At 38.4% G+C, this 22,436-nt stretch overlaps 2 protein-coding genes across 2 annotated transcripts; one reads left to right on the top strand and one right to left on the bottom strand.

Annotated features, from left to right (window-relative positions):
- The first annotated feature begins 1,238 nt into the window (after positions 1–1,238).
- zgc:194209 (uncharacterized protein LOC570908 homolog) lies at positions 1,239–7,420 on the top strand. Its single transcript, XM_047575520.1, has 9 exons — positions 1,239–1,316; positions 2,955–3,044; positions 3,153–3,274; positions 3,468–3,569; positions 3,757–3,909; positions 3,992–4,107; positions 5,246–5,406; positions 5,476–5,671; positions 6,544–7,420. Coding segments are annotated over exons 1-9 (1,152 nt in total). The 5' UTR covers positions 1,239–1,314; the 3' UTR covers positions 6,754–7,420.
- Positions 7,421–8,577: 1,157 nt separating this feature from the next.
- gnsa (glucosamine (N-acetyl)-6-sulfatase a) lies at positions 8,578–20,932 on the bottom strand. The gene is made up of 14 exons (XM_047575595.1): positions 20,609–20,932; positions 19,111–19,170; positions 18,787–18,993; positions 17,593–17,658; positions 15,644–15,742; positions 15,136–15,303; positions 14,968–15,050; positions 14,753–14,871; positions 13,969–14,072; positions 13,303–13,404; positions 12,090–12,200; positions 11,891–12,001; positions 11,618–11,778; positions 8,578–11,036 (listed from the first exon to the last, which is right to left on the bottom strand). The coding sequence occupies exons 1-14, from the start codon at positions 20,759–20,761 to the stop codon at positions 10,961–10,963; spliced, it is 1,620 nt and encodes a 539-aa protein (XP_047431551.1). The 5' UTR covers positions 20,762–20,932; the 3' UTR covers positions 8,578–10,960.
- Positions 20,933–22,436: the final 1,504 nt, after the last annotated feature.

The following is a 22,436-nucleotide window of genomic DNA, read 5'->3' as shown; positions in this document are numbered from 1 at the left end:
ATTGTTTTCTCTTTTAAAATATCGGAATAATCAATGTTTTCTAGTTTTCAAGCAGAAATAGGCACTTTATTTACAAGATTATATGACTACATTAGCTTAGCTTAGCCATAAAAACTGATAGTGGAGGAAAACGCTAGCCTGTTTCCGTTTAAAGCTCACTAATTAACACTTTGTGTCACATTTGTTTAAATCAAAAACTGAAGCGTGAAAATTGTGTTTCTGTGAGGCTAGTTGTCGTTTCCCTCTGTTTCCAGTCATTATGCTAAGCTAAGCTAATGGACGCCAGGCCTTTATTTAAGCTAAACAGCTGTCAGACTAATTAATTGTGTTGTCATTGCTGTTCAGTCAAGTCTTTATGCTTCTGTGAAGTGTTTTGTATTTAGAAGCAGCTCCTCCTCTTGTCCCCTGATTGACCCCCCAACTGGAATAACCTTTCAGACAGAAGTGGAGGATTCCCCCCCTCCTTCCCTTTTTTTTCTTTCTGTCTCAAACACTCTGTGAAGCTTCAGGACGGAACCTGAAATGACACACAAACAACAGCCAAACTGCCTTCAAAGTAAAACCACCATTACGTATGTTTTTGGAAAACGTTCAATTTTTAGAACCACAAAGTAGTGGACGAGTGCTTCTGAAAAGTGAAACCAAAGCAAGTAGAGCTCCCCCTGGTGGCTGGCTGCAGTATAGGTCATAAGCTCCACCCCATCAATGGGCCAAACTTGGGACTTGTGCCAAACCAGGACACTAAAATACACGCTAGATACGTTCAATTTTATGTAATATATAGGATGGTTGGTTAATTTAAGTAGTTAATATAATATTGATGCATTGCGCTGAAGTCTCAATTTGAATTTGGATAAGTTTGTTTATTTAGTTATATGACGCTCTAGAAACAGGATGTGACGTAATGGGACCGTGAGCGTTGTAAAAACTTAAAAAATAAATAAATAAATAAATAAATTCAGTGCATAATACAAAATTTCTTTGTAATTGGTGGAGATAACAGAGCGTGGTATTAATTTAAAGAAATCGCCAGTGAGTCTGGAGAAATGAAGCAACGTAAAATAATAATAATTAAACATGTAGGTATTGCTTAAATAATTTATAATCTTTTAAATAATATTTAATAATAAATGTCACCGACTTGATTTAAATGTGTCGTCTATTTTTAAAATAAACTAAACGCCTCAGTGCTTTTATTTTGCCAGTCAACGCCGGATGTGCTTGTTTCTACTCGGGTTTGTTTTACGCGCACCCAGTGATTCAGATCCGTGCGATCCAGCCGGAGGACGAGACGAAGACCCCCACAACTCCGCCATGTAAGTTTGACACTTTAATTTATTTAAGCAAATCAAAACCAAAGCCTCTGTAACGTCTGTGGTGTTTTTAAACTCGCATTGAAGCAGGAAATTGTGAAAACTCCGCCAGACTTACGCCAGACTCCGCTTTGAAATCTTTCAAATTTAAGTTTCTTAGTTTAAAACCCAAACAGAAACAGTGAAAATCAATTATATGCAGCTTTGAGACTCATTGGGACTCTGTCTAATTTTCGGCTTTAATTTAACACTGCAACGAATAATTATTTAACTTTTTTTTAAAGTTTTTAAAGTTTTAATGTTACCTGAACTCAACATTTTGACAAGATAATTAACATTTTTTTTGTTTTATATTTGCTTTAATGTATTTTACTAATTTAAAACCTAAAACAAGGCGCAAGAAGGAATCAAATATGTACATGTTTTGAAGGGAGCTTGGCTTAGACTTTGTGCAAGGTGCCAAAACAGTGTTTTTGATTATGAGGCTTCTGCTGATGCATGGATTATTTTTAAAATGCTGCGTTTGAGGGCCCCTGGGGAAACCATTATATGGGTGCAGTCTGGAGGTTAGTCAATATTTTTCTTCTTGTCTTAGCAGCAGCATTAGTTAACCTCTTGAACCCCAGAGGCGCCAGATGTGAATTACAACACCAGGCAGCGCTGATTACAGCAGTTTTGTAACTCCACTGGCAAACGAGACACGGAGAAAACAAAGTGCATCAACAAAGAGGAAATTTGGATTCATGCATTTTTTTTGATGTGATCAGTTAAAACATCTATTTAATTCTCTAAACTGTTGCACAGCTTTCTCTGAGGTGCCACTTTCCTGCAGAGCTGTCCCAACATTTTCTTCCACTGGGATGTTAAAATGTCACGTCTGAATGCAGATGATTAATTTCACCTGTGTTCAATTCGTATGGGAGGAAATGAGGATCCAGTTTCCATCCAGGAAATGGGAGCAGCTTATGCAAAGGTCATCCCAACATGTGTGACGTAACCCTGTGGAGAGCAGGCAACCCTATGATTTAAAGGCACTTCTGTTTCCATGAAAGTTGAGTTTCAGCCGAAGTTGAATCAAAGACGTTCCTCTAATTGGCCTGAACCAGAGGGTGAGAAGGGAAACCGGAAAAGTCAGAGGAGAAAGTAAACAAAAGTTCAAAGTGCCCACAGGCTGTAGAAAAATTGGACGCCATGACGGCTCCTTAAAAGTGAAGCCAAATCATGTGGAGCATAGGTCATATAAGCCCCTCCCCCTCCATATTAATGGATGGGACTTGAGCCAAACTAAAACATTTTTTTTCAAGGATAGTAAATATAATTCTGTCGTATGTTAAAGAGCTTGTTATTTGTTATTGGATTCTGTAAAAATAAAAACAGGATGTTGCCTCCCTACTCATGCTAGCTCCTCCTGTTCAACCCTTTTGAATAATGACTGCTGCCACCTGCTGGTGGGAGGAGGTATTTCATCTCAGTTAAGTACCAGCTAGCTGTTGGCTCCATGGTGCTTTCAGGTGCAACTTTTTGGTCCAGTTCTGGCCTTTGATGCTTCCATCGACTCTTTCCATCAGTTTTCCAACAAATGGTCGCCATTGTGTCTTCTCAGTTTGTCCTCATGTGTCCTGTCCTTTGTCTCTGGCTCAGGTTGGGAAGGAGATCTCTGTTGGTGGCTCTGCTGGCCGTGACTGTCGGACTTTACCTCCTCCCGTCTCCCATCGACCCCAAACCACATGTGTGAGTGGATTATTGGCTTTTTTTTTCTTTACGATGAGTCTCTAGCTCTTGAACTCAATATAAAGGTCCATGGTTTAAGTTTTTAGCCTCTGTGACCAATGTTTTCAGATTGAAGGGACCTCCTCCAGCCCTCGAGGGGCCCCTGGCTGTCAACACCCTCCTGCAGGGGGGCCGCAGGCTGTTCTCCGGGAAACTACACGGACCAGAATCCTTCACTGCTGACGAGAGCGGTGAGTGATCTCAATTGTCTCCTTGTTTAAGTAAAAAGTCTCGATTTGTGGTTTTATCCCACATTAATGATACACAAATTCAAAATCTATAAAACTAACTTTGTTGTAGATAATACGTGTCCATTTAAATAATATTTCTGCAGCTTTTTCCTAAACTAAATTGAGTCTGAGCCGTGTTTATTGTGTGTTTCAGGTAATGTGTACACAGGGACTGTAGATGGGAAGCTGTGGAGGATCGGTCCTGACGACAGCCTCACCTTCATCACACAGATGGGACAGAATCTACCAGAATGTGGTTCGTAGTTCACTTCCTGGTTCTTCCTCTAATAATAATCGTTAATAAATCTGTGGAGTTAACGTCACGTTTCCAGGAGGTAGAGAAACAAACAAGTGTTTGGGAAGACGAACCAAGCTGGAGTCAGTCTGGAGACCTGTGCAGATGACTGTTTTAGTTGTTTAGTTGTGTTGCTGTTTGTGCGCAGGCAGCAGTACAGACTTTGAGCCCGTGTGCGGTCGTCCTCACGGCGTTCGCCTGGACCGTCGTGGTCAGCTGATCGTCGCCGACTCCTACTTCGGTCTCCACAGCGTCGACCCCGAAACCGGAGAGAAGACCTTACTGGTGGCCAGCTCCGAAGGTTCGGCGTGTTTTGACGTATTAACTTATCGACAAGTAATTTTATTTGCGTTAAACGTTATGTGCGTCTACTGTGTGTTCAGGCGCTGGCGGCGTTCCCTTTGCTTTTCTAAACGGGCTGGAGATCTCCTCAGAAACAGGGATCATTTATTTCACCGACTCGTCCAGTCGCTGGGGACGAAGACACGTCAAACTGGAGGTGAGGAGGTGTGGGTCTAAACCAGGTCCTCTATGTATCCACGAGACATCCAGGAGGAAGAGAGGCTACGGTTACGTCAGTGTTGCTTAGTAACCACAGCTCTCCAAAACACACTAGAGGACACTCTGGCTCGGTTTATGTCTCCCTCCAAGTCCATTCAGCCACGCTGGTGAGACGCCAGGATTCAGAAGAATCTAATGCCTAAACTCACAGTGATTTAAAAAAATAAATAAATAAAAAAAATAAAACCTCATACAGAAAACACCAGGAAGTCTTTAAAATATGGAAATTCAGGGAAGCTGATGGTCAGATAAGTCATAAAAGCCTAAGCTAATCTAAGCTAAACAACAAAAAACTAAATAAAACAACAAAACAAAACAAAAATAAATGTGTAGCCAAACTATGCTAAGTTAAACTAAAAACTAACGAAACTAAACGATGAACATAGCATGAAAATGAATTAAGCCAAGCTAAAATGCAATAAAGGCTAATCCAATAGCCAAACTATGCTAAGCTAAACTAAATATAAACTAGTTTCTAAACCAAACTATACTAAGCTAAGTTAATCAAAGTACAAACTAGTTTCTAAATGAAACAATGCCAAGTTAAATTAAGCTGAAAACGACAAACTAAGCTAAGCTAAACTGCGACAAGGGCTAATCTAATAGCCAAACTATGCTAAGCTAAACTAAATGCATAGTAATTTCTAAACTAAACGATGCCGAGCTAAATTTAACTGAAATCAAATGAGTTTCTAAACTAAGCTAAGCCAATCTTAATTAAACTGAAAACAACAAGCTAAGCTAAACTGCAATTAACTACTAAATATAAAAAAATATCTAAAAACAAAGCTGAAATAAACCACAATAAAAAAGAAACTAGCGGCTAAACTGTGCTAAGCTAGGCTTAAACTAAAAAAGAACATTAAACATTAAAAGATAAATCTAAAAACACAAATAGATAGATAGATTACTTTATTCATCCCAGAAGGGAAATTAGGTAGGTTATTTAATTAATGTAGCTAAACTAGCCAAATTAAGCTAACACAAACTAGCGGCTAATCAAAACTTAGCTAAACTAGGCAGACGTTTACTTTATAACTGTCGTAAAATCGAAGTGATCAGCTGTGACGTTTCAGGTGATCGAGCTGAACAGCCTCGGCCGTCTTCTCTCCTACGATCCCCGGACAGGAAGCGTGGCGGTGCTGCTGGACTCTCTCTACATGCCCAACGGCGTCGTCCTGTCGCCCGACGAAAGCTTCCTGCTGCTCGCGGAGACGAGCATCGGACGCATCCTGAGGTAAACTCCCTCACACAGAGTCATGTTTTCTATCCCTTCAGAGGATTAACGGATCCGCTAATCTCCCAGATATTGGCTGAAAGGCCCGAAGGCCGGCACCAAGGAGGTCGTCTTGGACAACATGATCGGTTACCCGGACAACATCCGCCTTAGCGACCGTGGAACGTTCCTGGTTGGCATAACGACGCCTCGCTTCAGGAAGTTCATGCCCCCCTTCCTGGATATGATCGCCCCGTATCCAGCGGTCAAACGCTTCCTGGCCAAGGTCTGCGAATATTTTATTTACTGATAATTAATTAATTAATTGATCATTCAGTTAATAACAAGAGCACATTTTGACACGGTAGCAACTGAAAATTGTTGTCAGTGGTTTGATGTACGTCATACTTCCATACAGAACTAAACTTAAAAAAAAAAAAAAAGAAGTTAAGCTAAGCTAAGTTTAACTACTTTAAGAGCTAAACAAAGTTAGCTAAGCTAAATTAAACTAATCTAGAAGACAAACTGAATTATGCCAAGCTAAACTGCAGTAAAAGCTATACTATGCAAAGCTAATTCAAAACAAGCTAGTTTCCAAACTATGTAAGCAAAATTAAATTGAAAACGATAAGCTAAGCTAAGCTGCACTAAAAATAAACTAAGCTACACCAAACTAAATTAAACTGAAAATGAAAAAAAGAAGCCTAAACTAGTAGCTAAACTATGCTAAGCTAAATTAAACTCAATATGACAAACTAGGCTAAAATACTAAACTGTGCAAAAAGTTTAAACAGTTGATACAACAAACTTTTTTTTTCCATTTAAAATCTCTTAAAAAAAAATAAAAAAAAGGTTGAAAGTATAGTATTCTCCAACATACCTGCACATCGGTTAAATGTATTTAGCAACGTTCAAGCTTTTAAGGATAAAGGTGGGGAATAATCTTCAAATTGTGTACAATTTCCTTCATTTCAAACAAAATTTACTTGAATTGATTTAACTAAAAGTATTCCTCATGTTTGTTAATAATTTTAACTATAAAATGCCTCCAGAACATGATGGATTTGCATTATTTAGCAAAATTTTTGAACTCTCTCAGCTCTATGTGACGAGTTAAATCTCGATCAGTTTAACCGTCCACGGCTAAATGTTTTGCAGGTGGTTCCTCTGAGCTTCTACAACCTGCTGCTGCCGCGCTACGCTCTGGTCCTGGAGCTCGGACTGGACGGAGACATCGTGGGAACTCTTCACGACCCCGGCGGCCGCCTGACGTGGGCCGTGAGTGACGTCTTCCAGCACCGAGGGAGGACTTACCTGGGAAACACCGACCTGCCGTTCCTCCCCGTCCTGGAGGACCAGGGCAGCTGATGAGGAACGAACACAGGCTACCCATATTTTTTTAACCTCATTGAAATACTTGGAAATTCTGAATGTCAGCCCTAGAATGTTGTTGTAGGGCATAAGAAGATATTTTTACTTTTGTGAAATTTTTTCAAATTTTTTAACTTACATGGAGAAAATCAAGATTAATGAATTTAACATATATTGCTCCTCGTCTTTTAGTGGTAAACAAATGTAAAGAGAATGTTTCCTTCCGTCTCTGATTGGCTGAATGAAAACCACATGCTTCTAAACCTCACTGAGAGGAACAGGGACGCAATTTAAAACATGCGGAAGTTACCAAATATGGTTCTTTGCCCCATGAAGGGTACCATGTGAAGACAACTGAGTTCTGCTATTTGTGGTTTCAGCTAAAGTGTCCATTTTAGGACACATGGACATCCTGTGGAAGTGAGTCCAGTTTAGTCATGGAGCTCAGTGAAGATTAATAACCTTTCTTTCTGTGACGTGAGCATTTTTACGATGACGCAGAAACAAATCTTCACCCAACTGAACTCAGTGTCTGAGGAACAAACTGGAATAAAACTTCTCGCTAAAAGTTTTTTTTACGTTAACACTGGAAATCTGAATTTGTCTGGAAACTGGTAACTTGTATTATTGGAATTAAACAGTATAATAAATATTTTATATTATATTTAAGTTACTCTAAGACTCATTTTATGAATAACGATGCAAATAAAGCTGAAACTTCAGCTAACAGACCAAAAGTTATTACTGTTTAGAATTATTTTCAACTCTGTTATCAAACTTTGTTGTTTGCGTAATGATGTGACTTTAACTTTCGAGTTACTCCAGTCAAACAGTTTGTTGACCAACTAGATTCCTGAATCAAACAATTTGCAAGTAAAAGCAAGATTACTAAAATTATTAAAATAATAATGATGCTTTAACTTCGAGTTACTCCAGTCAAACAGTTTGTTGACCATATCCTGAATACATAAATTTAGCAAGTACAGCAGCTTACTAAAATTATTTAAAATAACAAAACTGGTTCACAACTCAGTTGCATAATTGTCCTTGTCTCCCAGCTAACAGTAGCTTTTATTAGCCTCTTAGCTAACGGTGACTCGTCCTAGCCCCTTACCTGATATTAGCTTGTAGTTGCCTCCAAGCTAGAAGTAGCTCTCCTTGGTCTCACAACAGTTGCTCCTCGTAGCCTCCCAGCTCATAGTAGCTTGTCCTAGTACTAATACTAGCCTGTCCTTGCCTCTCAGCTATTAGTTTTTCCTAGTCTCCCAGCTAAAAGTAGCTCTTGTTAGCCTCTTAGTTAAGAGTAGCTCGTCCTACCCCTTAGCTAATAGTAGCTTTACTTAGTCTACCAGCTAATAGTAGCTCATCCTAGCCTCTTAACTATTAGTAGCTCTCCCTAGCCTCCCAGCTAATAGCAGCTCTCCCTAGCCTCCCAGTTAATAGTAGCTCTCCCTACCCTCCCAGCTAATAGTAGCTCTTCATAGCCTCCCAGCTTGTAGTAGTGCTCTCTTGCCCCTTAGCTAATAGTAGCTTTTCCTAGCCCCTTAGCTAATAGTAGCTCTCCCTAGCCTCCCAGCTAATAGTAGCTCTCCCTAGCCCCTTAGCTAATAGTAGCTCATCCCATTCTGAATAATGAATACATATTACTGCCACCTGTGGACATGAAGTTATTTCCTACGTGTTACCTTTTTTAATGTATCTGTGGTGTGTTCAAGTGAAACTTTTTGACCCTTTTTTAATCTAGTTTGTTTGTTTTTTTTTTTTTAAACTTACAAGACCGGAAGTAAATCGTTGGCTTTAATGAACCGATGGAGCCTGTTCTGCGTGATCTCTTGAGAATCTCTTTATTTGGACAAAACCACAAGCCAAAAATACATCATACATTGTCAAAAACCACTCCGAAAAATAAAACTAAGGGTGCCAAAACAAAACAGTTCTGACAGATTGGAAAGTGCATCAGTGAAGTGAAACAAAGTGATCGACTTTTACGAGGATAAATAGTCAACATCAGTGTGAGTTACGTTCAGTCCTGTGGTCTCTAAACATTAACTTCAGTCCAGTTAATTACAGAGGAAGAAAGAGCTGCATGAACACGGTAGTATAATTATTATTATTATCCAAGAACAACAACAGTAGCAAGAGAACACAGATAATCTTTGCTGTAACAGGTAAATTATCCATAATAAAAACTGTTAACAAAATAAAAATGCACATAAAAAGATAAACATCAAGCAGATGGAACAAAGCTGATATTTTATCAAATATGAACTCAATTTTCTTGCCAACAGATGCGACGAAAAGATCAAAATCGCTCACGTTTGTTTATTGAACACAAAGTTACAACCAGGGGCTGCTTGGCTTAGCATAAAGACTGGAAACAGCTAGCCTCGATTGACCTATTAGCATATTTAAAGCTATAATTATCACTTTAGATCGCCTACTGTATATGAACATAGACAAACCCTCTGTGACGTCACATTTAAGTTTTCATACGCATAATTTGAATTAGTTTGTAATTAAATGGCTCTGATTGGTTAAGAACTGAGTCTGGCTACATTAAGCTAACATACCAGCCTAAAGTTTCTTCTTCCAGCTACACCAACATAATCCATGTATTATTTCCTAGACTGTAACAACAGAAACTATTCTTGATCACTTCCTAGGTTGCGTTTCATTCTTCTTGATTGTGAATTCATAGAACCGGAGTTACATTCATAACTACTCTGCTCCCATATCAGCCAATGGTGAAATTAGCATCACAGACCAAAACTGTTTTTGTACCAGGCTGTAAACAAGTTTTAGCATGGAGGGCTATGCGGATTGGCTCCCTTTTCGAGTCAGCATCTAGTGGCCGTTTGAGGAACTGCAGATTTTTGTGTGCGTTGTTATATCTTTATTCTAAGATAATCGGCTAATGGCTTTAGCTTCATGTTTAGGACTGGTATCAATCTTCCCTTCCTTTGACAAGAGAGTGGTCGTGATCCTAAAACTTTGGACTATTTATTTAATCTAAAACACATCTGTGATAGTGAAATAATGAAGATGAAGAACAGATATCAAGCTAGGCCCATTTCTCTTGTAGTTTATGGCATTTACTCAAAGTAAGTTCCCTTTAAGTTCAAAAGGAGAAAGTTACTATTTTCCATTGTTACATGTTCACTGATCAAATTAAAGAGTTTATTTGGCCTTTACAAGGTCCAACCCTAAAACTAAAAAGAGATATTTATTACTTAAACTTATAAAGACAAAAAATGATTGTTGCAAAAACTGAGCTGATTGAAACTCACCGTTGATGGAACAAGGATTTCTTTTGGCATCCGTCTTCCTCGTTTCATTAATCTGGTAAATTTCAATTTAATGCAATTAAAATAGTATTACCCATTTTATTTAATCTCAGCATTAAACTGACATAACTTACATAAAACTTTAATGAAATGTAATATTTGAAACTAGTTAAAGACAAAAATTAAAAACAAATCTTAGAAATCACTTCCTTCCTTTTAAAACATTTTAAACCTGCCATTTTTTTTACTACCTAAGAAATGAAAGAAAACCTGTCGTAATATTCTTGCAAGGCACTAATCTGAGTGGGATGTGTGTTCTGATGATTTTCCAGTAGGTGGCGAACTTTCCTTTCTTTTTAAATTTCTCTTATATCCTGATATTTTTCTATCATTTCCAAAAAAAAAAAAAAAAAAAAAAAACCTCCTAAACTTTCACCTGAGCTGAAAGCACAAAAGTGTCTTTTGGTTTTTAATAGTTTATTTGAAATATTACCGAGAAGCACCTAAACACACCACGAGTGAACCGGATATTTGGACACATAAATTAATAGGAAAAAAAAAAAGAAAAGAAATTTAAGTTGATACGACCGACTGAGTGGACATTAATGCTTCTAAGGAAACAGGAAGTGAGTTCATAGCTTGCTAGTGTAGATCAGTCTTGAATAATGTGTCTTTCTTTTTAACGATAAACTCGCCGATCAGCGGCAGGAAGTTTTAAAGGTGAGACCTCCCGTCTCCCTGGCAACCCAGCTAAGAATGTGAAGTCACCTGAGGCGGCTCAGGAGGACTCGGCAACAAGGCAACGACAGCGGGAGAGTACAAATCACAATACAGCCCTTCTTCCTCCGTCTGCTCCATGCATCCGTCCGTCCATCCATTCATCATCCATCCATCCTTCCTCATCTCTCCTCTCTCGTCTCTCATTTCATCCTCTGTCTGAGCCGGCTGAGCCGCCAGCTGTGGCTCGTAAACATCTGTCTCGGGTCGAATTTATACCTGAGAGAGAGAGGAAAAAAAAGAACATAGCTTTAATAATAATGCTCATTTTGTGTGAGATTAAAATTATACTAAAATATTAATTTTAATTCAGTATAAAGAGTTAATCAAGAAAAGTGATGCAATTTATCCCTGTAATCAATTAATATTATGGCAAATATTTTGGCTAACTCATGAAAATTTCAGCAATTTCAACAAGCAATTTGTTCTAAATTTAAAATAATATAAAGCGATATTCCTGTGATAACGACTCTTTAAAATTAGATTTTTTTATTTATTTGTACGTATTTCTTTAAAACCTTTTTAGACTGTTTTTTGTTTTAATTGGTTTATTTTCTCTGTAAAGAAATAGACAAAATTCTAAAAATAAATGCAAACTTTAATTCAGGCACCTTTTGTTTTTAACCAAATCTTGTTTTTAAACTTTTTTAAATGGAGTCTGGTGCACAGTTCAGCAGTTTCTTCCCTTCTTCTTTCTGCCTCTTACAATTTCAAGTAGACGTGTTAATTTAAGATGAGATTTTAGATCATTACATTAACAGCAAGAAATGGCAAATTTTTAGATTTTAGATGTGATGTACCTTGAATCGTACACTCCAGGTGTTCGACACGACTGTCCGGAGCAGGACTGCAGCATCATCAGCCGATGGTTCATCTTCTCCAGGATTTCCTGGTCGATGGTTTTTGCGATGTTTGTGAGCTGGTAGGGGTCGGCAGTGACGTTGTAGACTTCTACAAACACCTGCAAGAGACGCACATGCGTAGAACTGTGTTAATGAGCAGAAAAGAGTCGTATTCCTGATTAATTAATTTCCTTAATTATGCAACAAAAGCAAATTAATTTCTCACTGCACCTCGTTATCGTCAAACTCGCAGTACTGCAGGTTGACAGAGGGGGAGACGGTGCGCACACAGGCGTAGGTGTTGTTGTACGAGTCCTCGCAAACACAGTCTGGGAAGCACTCCTACAGAAGAAGAAGAAGAAGAAGAGGAGCCATTGAGCTGCAGAGTTAATCAGAGGTAATTTTAATGTTTTGTTTCCTCCGTTCTTACCGACACTCCCGGCCCCAGCAGAGGGCAGGCCGGGTCGGACACATTCCTCCCCTCTCCTTCGTACTCCACCAGGAAGTCTGTCCTCCAGCTGCTGCTGTTCATCTTCCCCTCCTGCCCAGAGACAGAGAGGTGTCAGTTTGTACAGGTAACGTTAAATCGTTTAATCGTATTCCAACACCGATGACAATCTTAGCTAAGGTTTCGCACAACATTTGCAATTTAAGACAGTGGCACAGCAATCTATCTACTAACCATGTACAAGAGTTTGGGACTTTAATATTCAAATACATGAATACATGCACAGCTAATAGTACCTCTCCCTAGCCTCCCAGCTAATGGTAGCTCATCCTTGCCTACCAGTTTATAGTATCTCTTCCTAGCTTCCTAGCCTCCCAGCTAATAATATCTCTTCATAGCTTCCTAGCCTCTCAGCTAATGGTAGCTTCTCCTAGCTTCCTAACCTCCCAGCTAATGGTATCTCTTCCTAGCCTCCCAGCTAATGGTATCTCTTCTTAGCCTCCCAGCTAATGGTATTTCTTCCTAGTGTCCCAGCTAATGGTAGCCCTTCCTGGCCGCCCAGCTAATGGCATATCTGCCTAGCCTCCAAGCCAATGGGAGTGTTTCCTTGCCTGCCAGTTAATGGTAGCGCTTCCTCGCCTCCCAGCTAATAGTAGCTCTTCCCAGAGTCCCTGCTAAAAGTAGCTCTTCCTCGCCTCCCAGCTAATAGTAGCTCTTCCCAGAGTCCCTGCTAAAAGTAGCTTTTCCTAGCCTCCCAGCGAATTGTAGTGATGCTTAGCCTCCCAGCAGACAGTAGATCTTCCTAGCTTCCCAACTAATAGTAGCTCTTCCTAGCCTCCCAGCTAACATGAGCACTTCCTAGCCTCCCAACTAATAGTAGCTCATCCTTCCTCAGCTAATATTACCTTGTCCTTGGCCCTTTTCCCGAGATATGACCTTTTAAATGCATTCAACAGCAGATTTTGTTGGATTCAGAGTCGTTTCAGACTCAAAGTTGTAATATTATTTAAGTTTGAATGTCGTTCTTTGTGTTTCAGTCTGAGTGAGACCATCAGCTGTTGTTCAGATGTCCAGAGGTCAAATTTGTCTCAGATAAAACTCAAATAAAAACAGCCACGTCTCTCTCCGTCCTTAGTGACGACATTAAGTTTTAATCAGACACAACCAAAAGGAAACATTAGCTCAGTGACCTCACCATAATAGGTAGGAAGGACATGCCGTCCATCTGAGTTTTGCTGACGTTGTAGCCAGCGATGTCCAGGATGGTTGGACCGAGGTCGACGTTCGCCACCAGCACCTGCCAACGCGACACATTTAGTTTAATTCAGTTCGACAAAGACTGTAGTGGACACATGGCTGAGTCAGAATAACAACAGCAGAGTGGAAGACAAACCCACAATAACATGCTCCCAATGAAAGGTAAGGAACTTTCTCTGCGAGTTTGCTAACAATTACATTTGTTTAGATTTCCTGATAGTAAATAAAGTGATTAATCAATACAATCAAAACAAAATTAGTTGGAAATGCTCAAGTTGCACAAGAAAACAAGGTCTTAAATATGTCTTGCTTGTTGTTGTTATTCCCAGTTTGGTTTTATTGGATTTATTTCATTAAATTAGACAAAAAAAGATATTTTCTAACTATATTTAATGCAACTGGATAATAAAGGTTAATCATTTCTGCATGGGACCAATAAATACTGACAATTACAGTGTAGTACTGATACAATGACAGTATTGGCCATAGTTGGTGAGGAAGAAAACTAACAGGCTCATGTTCAGTTTAAAAATAAAGACTTGTAAAAAATAAGTAGGATACAACTTTGACTGTAATTAAAGATACTATTAAACCGTGTTTATACCTGGCTGGTCTGGTTTGGCTTGATATTGGGTCCTCTGACCATGAGAGGCACTCTGATGTCGAACTCGTAGAGCTGCCTCTTATCCAGCGGGAGAGAAAACTGACCTGAAAGAAAAAGAAGAATTGCACAGATTTTAAATTGTGATATTTTGTGGTTAAAAAAACAAGTCTGCTCCGATTGGTCAGCTCCGCCCACACATGGAGGGTACACGCCCCCTAGTGCAGGATGAGTCATCAACATTTTGAATCTTTACCCAGGAGACGCCAATCTTTAAAATACTATCTAAAAAAATTACATTTACATTACTATTAGTCCAGATACTGATCTAGTTCAACTCATATAAAAACATGTAAAACATTTCAGATTTTAACAAACCCTTGAAGAAACACACCAAGTTAACAGACGCTTCCTAGCTTCCCAGTTAATAGTATCTCTGCCTAGTCTCCCAGTTAATGGGAGCTCCTCCTAGCTTCCTCACCTCCCAGTTAATAGCATCTTTTCCTTGTCTCCCAGCTAAAGGTAGCCCCTCCTTACCTCCCAGTTAATAGTAGCTCCTCCTAGCCTCCCAGCTAATATTATCTCTGCCTGGCCTCCCAGCTAATAGTATCTCTGCCTAGCCTCCCAGCTAATAGTATCTCTGCCTCGCCTCCCAGCTATTGGTAGTGCTTCCAAGCCTCCCAGCTACTGGTAGTGCTTCCTAGCCTCCCAGCTAATGGTAGCTCCTCCTAGCTTCCTAGTCTCCTAGTCAATAGTATCTCTTATTAGTTTAACAGCATGTACCTACCTGTGTGATAGCCGTTATCGGACGTAAAGATGATGTAGGTGTTGTCTAGTTCACCTCTGACCTCCAACCTCTTCACTATTTTCTCCACCAGGTCATCCACTGAGAGTAAAGTTCGCCACCTGCAGGCCAGGATGAGCAACAACAACAATTTATTCAATACTACGACACAAGAGGGCAGTGAATTAGAAATATGAGAGAAATTTCAGTGGACTGACCGTTTCCTGAAGGCATCATCCAGAAACTGAACTGAAGAGTTGGTCATGGGGGTTTTAGCTTGTCTGATCAACCAGTGTTTGTCCTATAAAAAAAAAAAAAAAAAAAAAAAAAATAAAGTTTCTCTTTTTTTCTTTGCAGTTGTTTGACGAATATTTTAAAGTTCCTACCTTCCCGTGGACGTTGAAGTTGGGGACTCTGGGAGCCTTTGTGCTGTTGAAGCGGTCCTGGTACTGAGGAGCTGCTGTCCACGGGGAGTGAGGCGCCGGCGTGGACACCATCATGAAGAACGGATCGAAGCTGGATTTATACTGGAGGAAGTCTAGAGACATGTTGGCCTGAGACGAGACACAGAGAGTGGTATAAAACACCTACATTTTTAAAATAATCCCTTATAACTGACTGATTAGTTGAGTGGTGCATGAATTTGTCTGGTTAAATTGTGAGAAATCAGTTTTAGATGAGTGTATATTAAATATATTTGACTTTTGAACTGTAAAATAAGATTAATTATTCATGCTTCCTTAATGAAAAATACAGCTTCTTTAATAAACACTAACACATAAATTTAACTGCAAATGTGAAAATTTTACTCAAGCTAAATTAAAGGACCCTATATTAATAAAAACAAAGATGGTGCTGAATGCACAGAAGTACAGTAACGATCCGATGTCTCACCAGTACGTCGGTCAGGTAATCTTTGCTGTAGTCTGCTCCATGTTTCTGAGCCTTCCCATTCACGGACAGAGTGTAGTTGTAGTATTTAGAGTTCTTCTCCTGTAAAACACAATCAGAGCTTTATTAAAATATTTTTTAAGACTTCCACTTTTCCTCAAAAAAACAAAACAAAAAACATTACGTTTCCCTCTAGACTTTAATGTGAGAAGGATGGGAGTATTTTATTTTGACTTTTATTGGTTTGGCAATCTGACAGGTTGACACTGAAAACAAATACTGGGATGAGGGTCAGATTCTGGCACAAATGCTACTTAAATATTAAAGTGATGTTTTTTATGGGTCATATTGCTGTGTGTAGTAAGTAGAGTCCCCCCCCTGTATAACTCACCTTCGCTGCTTCCATTAGCATTAGCATTAGCTAATGGCATTAGCAATGTATTGAGACCGAGCTGGAAGGTGATTTGAGCTCTAACTTACTTCAGTTAGCTGAAAAGCCAAATATTTCCTTCAGGAGTCGGTGGAAAACAAAAAACTGAGCTAAAAGAGCATCACTATTTATATTCATTGAACTCAACATTAATGTTGCTCTGTTGTCACTGTTTGCTAACAAGTTGAAGCTGAATATGTTTACAGCTTGCTTAGCCTTCCCTCAAAATGCCAAAATAATAATTAATTAATAGTGGTTTAACTACACTTGTAACAAAAATCTGGTTTGGAATCTAATTTAAATCAGGACTGATCATGTAATAAGAAAACAAAGGTTAATAATTGAATTATGTTTAAGAAATGAACTATTACTACCACCACAATTTGAGAAATACTAATAACGCAAATCATTTTAAAGGTAGAGAGCAGAATGTTTGTCTCCCCCTTCTGGCAGTGGGAGCAATTACATAAACAAACTCAGATAACAGGAACTTTAAAGGAGCAGTTCAACATTTTGAACATTCACTTTCTTTAATACTTCCTTGGTTCTATTTAATTTTCTCTTGATTGCCAGATATGCTGAATATCCACCTCATAGAACTGAAGTTACATTGATAACCATGTCGCTACTACCGCAAACAATCTGTGCTGTGGAGCCCAAACATGCAAGATAAATAAGTGGAGGTTGACTCTAATTTGACTGAGTGGAAGCTTTTAGTGCTACTGTTGATTTTGTTTGAGTCTTTTTGTTTCCACCTCATCTTTTATTAATAGTATTCTTTGATTAGTGAGTGAGGTCGATGTTGCCAATGAATCCGGCCTCAAAAGCTACAAAGGATTAATGTTGGAATTAGAAGACGAGTAGATAATAAAAGTTCCTACAGGCGTCTGTACAGCGTATATATACAGCATGACCTCAGTCTATGTCTAAGAACATTGTGTCTTTCTTCTAATTATAGTTTTTAAGCACAAGCAAGAACCTGCATGAAGCTTTTCTTTCTCTGTGTGTGTGAAAAAACATCTGGTTCACGCCGTTAAGCGATTTCAAACTATTTAGATTTGCCTTCAGTGAAGCTGTTTTTTCAAATTAATTATACAAGGGTTTGTTGCTGTAACAGCAGAAACCTTAATCTCTCTTTGTTTTTTGATAAACTTTCAGATCACGGGACTCTGATCTGTGTTGGTTCAGTTAATAGCGGTGAAGATAAACGCGACGTTAGACCGCTGTGAAATGACTTCTGTAAACCAGTCTGGAAAAATCAATTCGTCTGGCTCCTTCTGGGCAGAGTTTCCAGTCGCATGACTTCACGGAGGCTGATGAGATAGACGCACGGTTGCAAAAATAATAAACTTCCCACAGATAGTCGGAAATAACCTTAAACGTGAACATGTAAACACACACACATACACACGGTGGAGTCCAAAAGTCGGAGTACGACACAAATCAATTAAAATAATCAGAACGTTTGAGAATTCAGTCTGACAGAAAGTAGAAGTAAAAGAGGTTAAAAACGTGAACTCACCAGTCCGACCCAGTAGCTCCAGCCTGGAGGGACGTGCTCCACTCCACCGGCCTCAGCGTGTCCATACTGGAAGACGCAAACAGTGTTTTATTATTTCCTAAGCAATTAATTAATCAGCCAATCTGCACTGACCTTTCATCCAGCGTTTAGCTACATATTTAAGCATTTAGAGTTGCTGCTTTTTTTGTGCTTTTTTGTTTCCATGACTCAATGCAGACAGTTTCAAATTAGTTACACTAATCTTTCCAGTTTCTGGAAGTAAGTTGGCCAGCATCGGACCAGTGAGAGCAGATTTATGTGCGAGAACATCCTGAAGCTCTCAGCCTTTATTTTCTGTCATTAATACAACATTTTTCTTGACGGCACCTGCTGGAAAATGTGAAAAACACGATGAGATGGAAGAGATCTCAGAAGATTAGTCTAGAGTCTGGACCAAAAAACAACAGCAACAAAAAAAAAAGTTTTACTATACTTTAACTATACACCCATATTCATACTGATATTGTGCAATAACTCATGTTCACTTTATTTTCATAAATATATTTCCTTATATTTTAATCTCTGGACTCACCATGTGCAAAACCTCCTATTCAGTGTTATTATAGAGCAACAACTCTGAACACAGGTAGTTGTCCATATTTTTATATATATATTTCTTATATTTTTTTACATTTATGCGTGTATTCTTACTAGAATTGCCTGCTTATTCTTATTGCCTACATTGCTCTTTGTTCTGAACACTGGTTCACTTTGAGTATTAGTCATTTTGAAAGTAATTTCCCCCTGGGATCAATAAAATAATTCTGATTCTAAATCCTGATTCTGACCATTTATAATTTAAAGTTAAAAAACAAACAGAAGCGGTGAAACCTCTCTTTTTATTCATCTTTTTTAGTTTTAGGTGTCATCAGACGCTGATACAGTGGACGAGACGGTAGCTTGAACCTGCTGGACGTTTATAAATAAGTGCAGTTTCATTCTGAGGGATTTTAGGGAAAGAAAAGTTACCAGGAGTGAAAGCGAGAGCAAACAGAACTAAGCGTCTTTACACATCCTCGTTTGACCACCTGTTAATCACAAGTGCAGCTTGATGCTTTTATGGTGTCATTAAATCTTATGACTGCAGCTTGATCATCATTAGATACTTCTCTATTATTTTCTGTCCCCCAATCATGTGTTTCCGCCTTCCCTCACCTGGTTGAGATATTTGCCGGCGAAGAAGGTCTGATACCCGGCGAAGGTCTTGAGTAAAGCGGGGAAGGTGGTGCCCTCCTCGCTCTTCTGCCAGGCTTTGCTGCTGCAGTTTCCCTCTAAGGTGTTGTTGATGACGTGGTGGTTGTGGGGGTATTTCCCCGTCAGGATGCTGGCGCGGCTGGGGCAGCACAGCGGGCTGGCTACAAACTGAGGAAAGAGGAAAAATAAAAAAGTCAGCAGAATGACAAAGCAACGCACAAGGGAGCCAGAAAACGCTGCCGGTAAATGATCCTTGACAGTGACGGATGTGAAAATCACTCTTACTGCGTTCGTGAACGATATCCCTGCATCGCCGATGAGCTTCTTCGTCTTGTTCAGCGGATTCTGAAAGACAAACATGTGTGATGAAATTGATTTGTTGACTTCTAATGCGCTCCAGTGAAGCCAAACTGTGCGTCGAGTTTCATTTTTTCTTTTTATTTTACAGTCATCAGCAAAAATAAAAGTCTCATTCTTCTGTTTTTGTGCCTCCAGGTCAAAGCTGGAGCGTCGGTTCATGCATGTTAACGCTGCGGGGACTCAGATTTAGCAGATGTCGCGCTTCTGGAAAGAAATGAGTAACACTTCACTTCTCCTCATGGGACGTTTTTAAAACAGGCTTCATGTATCGAACCTTTTTTTAAACTTAAACTGAAGCCGAATGTTGTTTTAAAAACACAAAGTAAAATAAGCTTAAGCTAAAAAGCTCCACACAGATTTCATGATAACATACTATTCCGTTAATATTTGTTCATAATGATAATTCTATAAACTTCTTGATTACACGGTTTATTTTATTTTACTAGATAACATTTATTTTACTATAATCTAATCGTATTTTATTTGTCTTGTGTTACTTTTAGGTGCAACAAAGCTGCTGCGACCAAGTAATTTACCTCGTTGATCATTAACGTCTCAGCCTACACAAGTAAACAAATCGGACATTTGTGCACGTAAATGCAAAAGCATGCGCTGGCGAGGAGGCTTCCAAAAACCCGACTCTGATTCCACCAGTTATGTCAGGAGGAATGAAAGAAACGTATTGTGAGACACTGACACGAGTTAAACGATTTTGAGGGAAAGGCTAAAAACTGCTAGATCTATGTGAACTTATGGGGATGTGGTGGAAGAAATGAAAAGCTGCAATACATGTTTCTCTTTTCTGTGATTCAGATGGGGAGTGTTTATGAGGATTAAACGTCAGGAATAATGAAAACGTGATGTCAACTCTATTCAAAACTTTGACGTAAAGAATCAAAGCAAACTGTCGATGTAAAAGTATATTTTAATTAAAAACTTTTATACTGCTATCAACATTAGAAAAGACAAGTAACTGCAAATAAACATTAAGTCATTATGTGTGAATAAGTATTTTACAAATGTATAAATGCCTTGATGTGTTTTGCAAGCATACACTGTAATTTCAGCAAATTTAAAGACAGTATCTTTTAGTCGCAGTAAATCCAAAGAATAAAAACATAGATATTTAACCAGTCTGTCTACATGTGGAATAGGCCTTTAAATTTATTTATTTTTTCTTCTTTCTGACTTGGTTTTCAGCAGAGAGGATGAGATAAGGCTGCTGACTCTGTGACACCACTAAATGATGTGTCCAACCTGGAATGTGAACTGTCAGCTTAATCAGACTGGACTAAATGTCAAGTTCACACCAAAAAAAAAAAACACTTGTTTTCCACTATTTTAGCCAGACAACGTCTCAGATTCACCGATAACACGAACAACATAAAATATAGCGAGGAAAAAAATGATCAAATCCGCTCACCAGGCCCCCGATAGCGATGTCCAAGTCGTCGGTGAGGATCAAAACAATGTTTGGTCTCCGGTGTGATTTGGCAAATATCCCGCTGCTCCATAAAATGACGCAGATCAGGAGACAATTACATGACAGCGGCCGACAGTAGCGACTTGAACCCATTTTCTTAATTCAGCTATAAACTATTACAGCTGTCAGTCAACACCGCCGCTGTGTGACTAATGACAGCGTGAAATGTTGTTTCCTCGTCCCCTCCGAAGGAAAAACAACGAGCAGGATCGGCCCTGTTCTTTTAGAGACAACACTTCCGTGTTTCCTGGTCACGTGGTATTCGGCTACGGAAGCCTCGGGGACTTGATTGGAAGTCGCGAAGCCTCCACCGTGACTAAGATATAGCATTTCATGCTATTTTAGGTTGTAATACCCTCATTGTATGCTTTATTATTAATTTGTTATATCGCTGTATATTATTTTTATGATTATAATGCTTGCAGTGGAAAATAAAAACATTTAAGCCATGTTTTGACGAGTAAATCCTCTAAAATGTTTTTAAAATCTAAATATACATCTTTTCCTAAGAAGTTTCTCCAGCCTGTTTCTGTAGGTGGACCATGCCCCACCATAAATAACATAAAATATTAACAGTACTCCCAAAACTCAAAAATGTTTCATCAAATTAATAAATATATGGCTTAAACGTGTTCATCGTGTCTTCTTATTTATATAGACGTTTTAGTTTTCTTGTGATCATATACAGTGTTAAAAGATGTTATTATTACCTGACACAGGTTTCTCAGTTTGTTCAGTGTGGCAGTTCTGATGAAGGCGAGAGTTGGTTGCAGAAACTGTAATTATAACATCTTTTAACCCAGTGTCTGAACACAAGACACTAAAAGTTCTAATAAATATATCATTTGAACTGTATTTCCTTTCCGGTTAGTCAGTTTTTTGGGGATATATTTGTTGTATGTGATCTTATAAGTCATCAGAAATGTGTTTGAGGTCATTTAGATACAATTTACTTGTCTGTTGATTCTGCAGGTTGAGTGCATTTTGCAGCCATGTTTACACATTTAAACCAGTGACAGGACTAATGCTGCAAGGTACTGATTCTTTTTAAAATTCAGATGGTTTAATTGTAATATAATTGAAGATAAATTAGTGTGCAGTGATTTAAGAGGCAGTTATATTATTAAAAGCTACTTTTAAGTGTCTTTTAATAACAACAACTGTTTCCTTTATATGCTACAGACCCATCAGTCTATCAGCCCATTGTGTCATTCTCAATATGATATATACTTTAAAATATTGGTGTGTGCATTGGGCAATAAATAAATTTGATTGGTTTCAACCATTCTTCATTGTATGCATCAGATCACACAGACACTAAAAGATGAGTAACACATTACTTATAGTAATAGTTAAATTTTCCACTTAAATATATATATATATATATATATATATATTGTGATTTTTCTGACTATATTAGCTTTTACCTTAATCTAGTTGAAACTTATCATATATATATATATATATATATATATGTATGTATGTATGTATAATAAGGGCTATGGATATAATATAAGTTGTTTTGTTGTTTAATTTGTATTTTTCTAACACCAATTACAATTTTTTGTTTGTTTTTTGGTTATTCCTTATCTGAATGGCGTGGCTTTGTATTCTTTCCTATTTGAACTATTATAATGAACAAATACGTGTTAAATGTGCACTAAAGACAACCAGCAGTACTAGAATACACTTTTTTAAAAAAAATAATATAATTATAAAAACACAAACAGGAAAACTATCTCAAGTTTGAGGTGTAAAATCGTAACTT

This window comes from Mugil cephalus, chromosome 22 (genome assembly GCF_022458985.1).
Source record: "Mugil cephalus isolate CIBA_MC_2020 chromosome 22, CIBA_Mcephalus_1.1, whole genome shotgun sequence".
NCBI lineage: Eukaryota > Metazoa > Chordata > Actinopteri > Mugiliformes > Mugilidae > Mugil > Mugil cephalus.
Note: the sequence above shows the minus strand (reverse complement) of the source record. Positions and strands in the feature narration are given on the sequence as shown.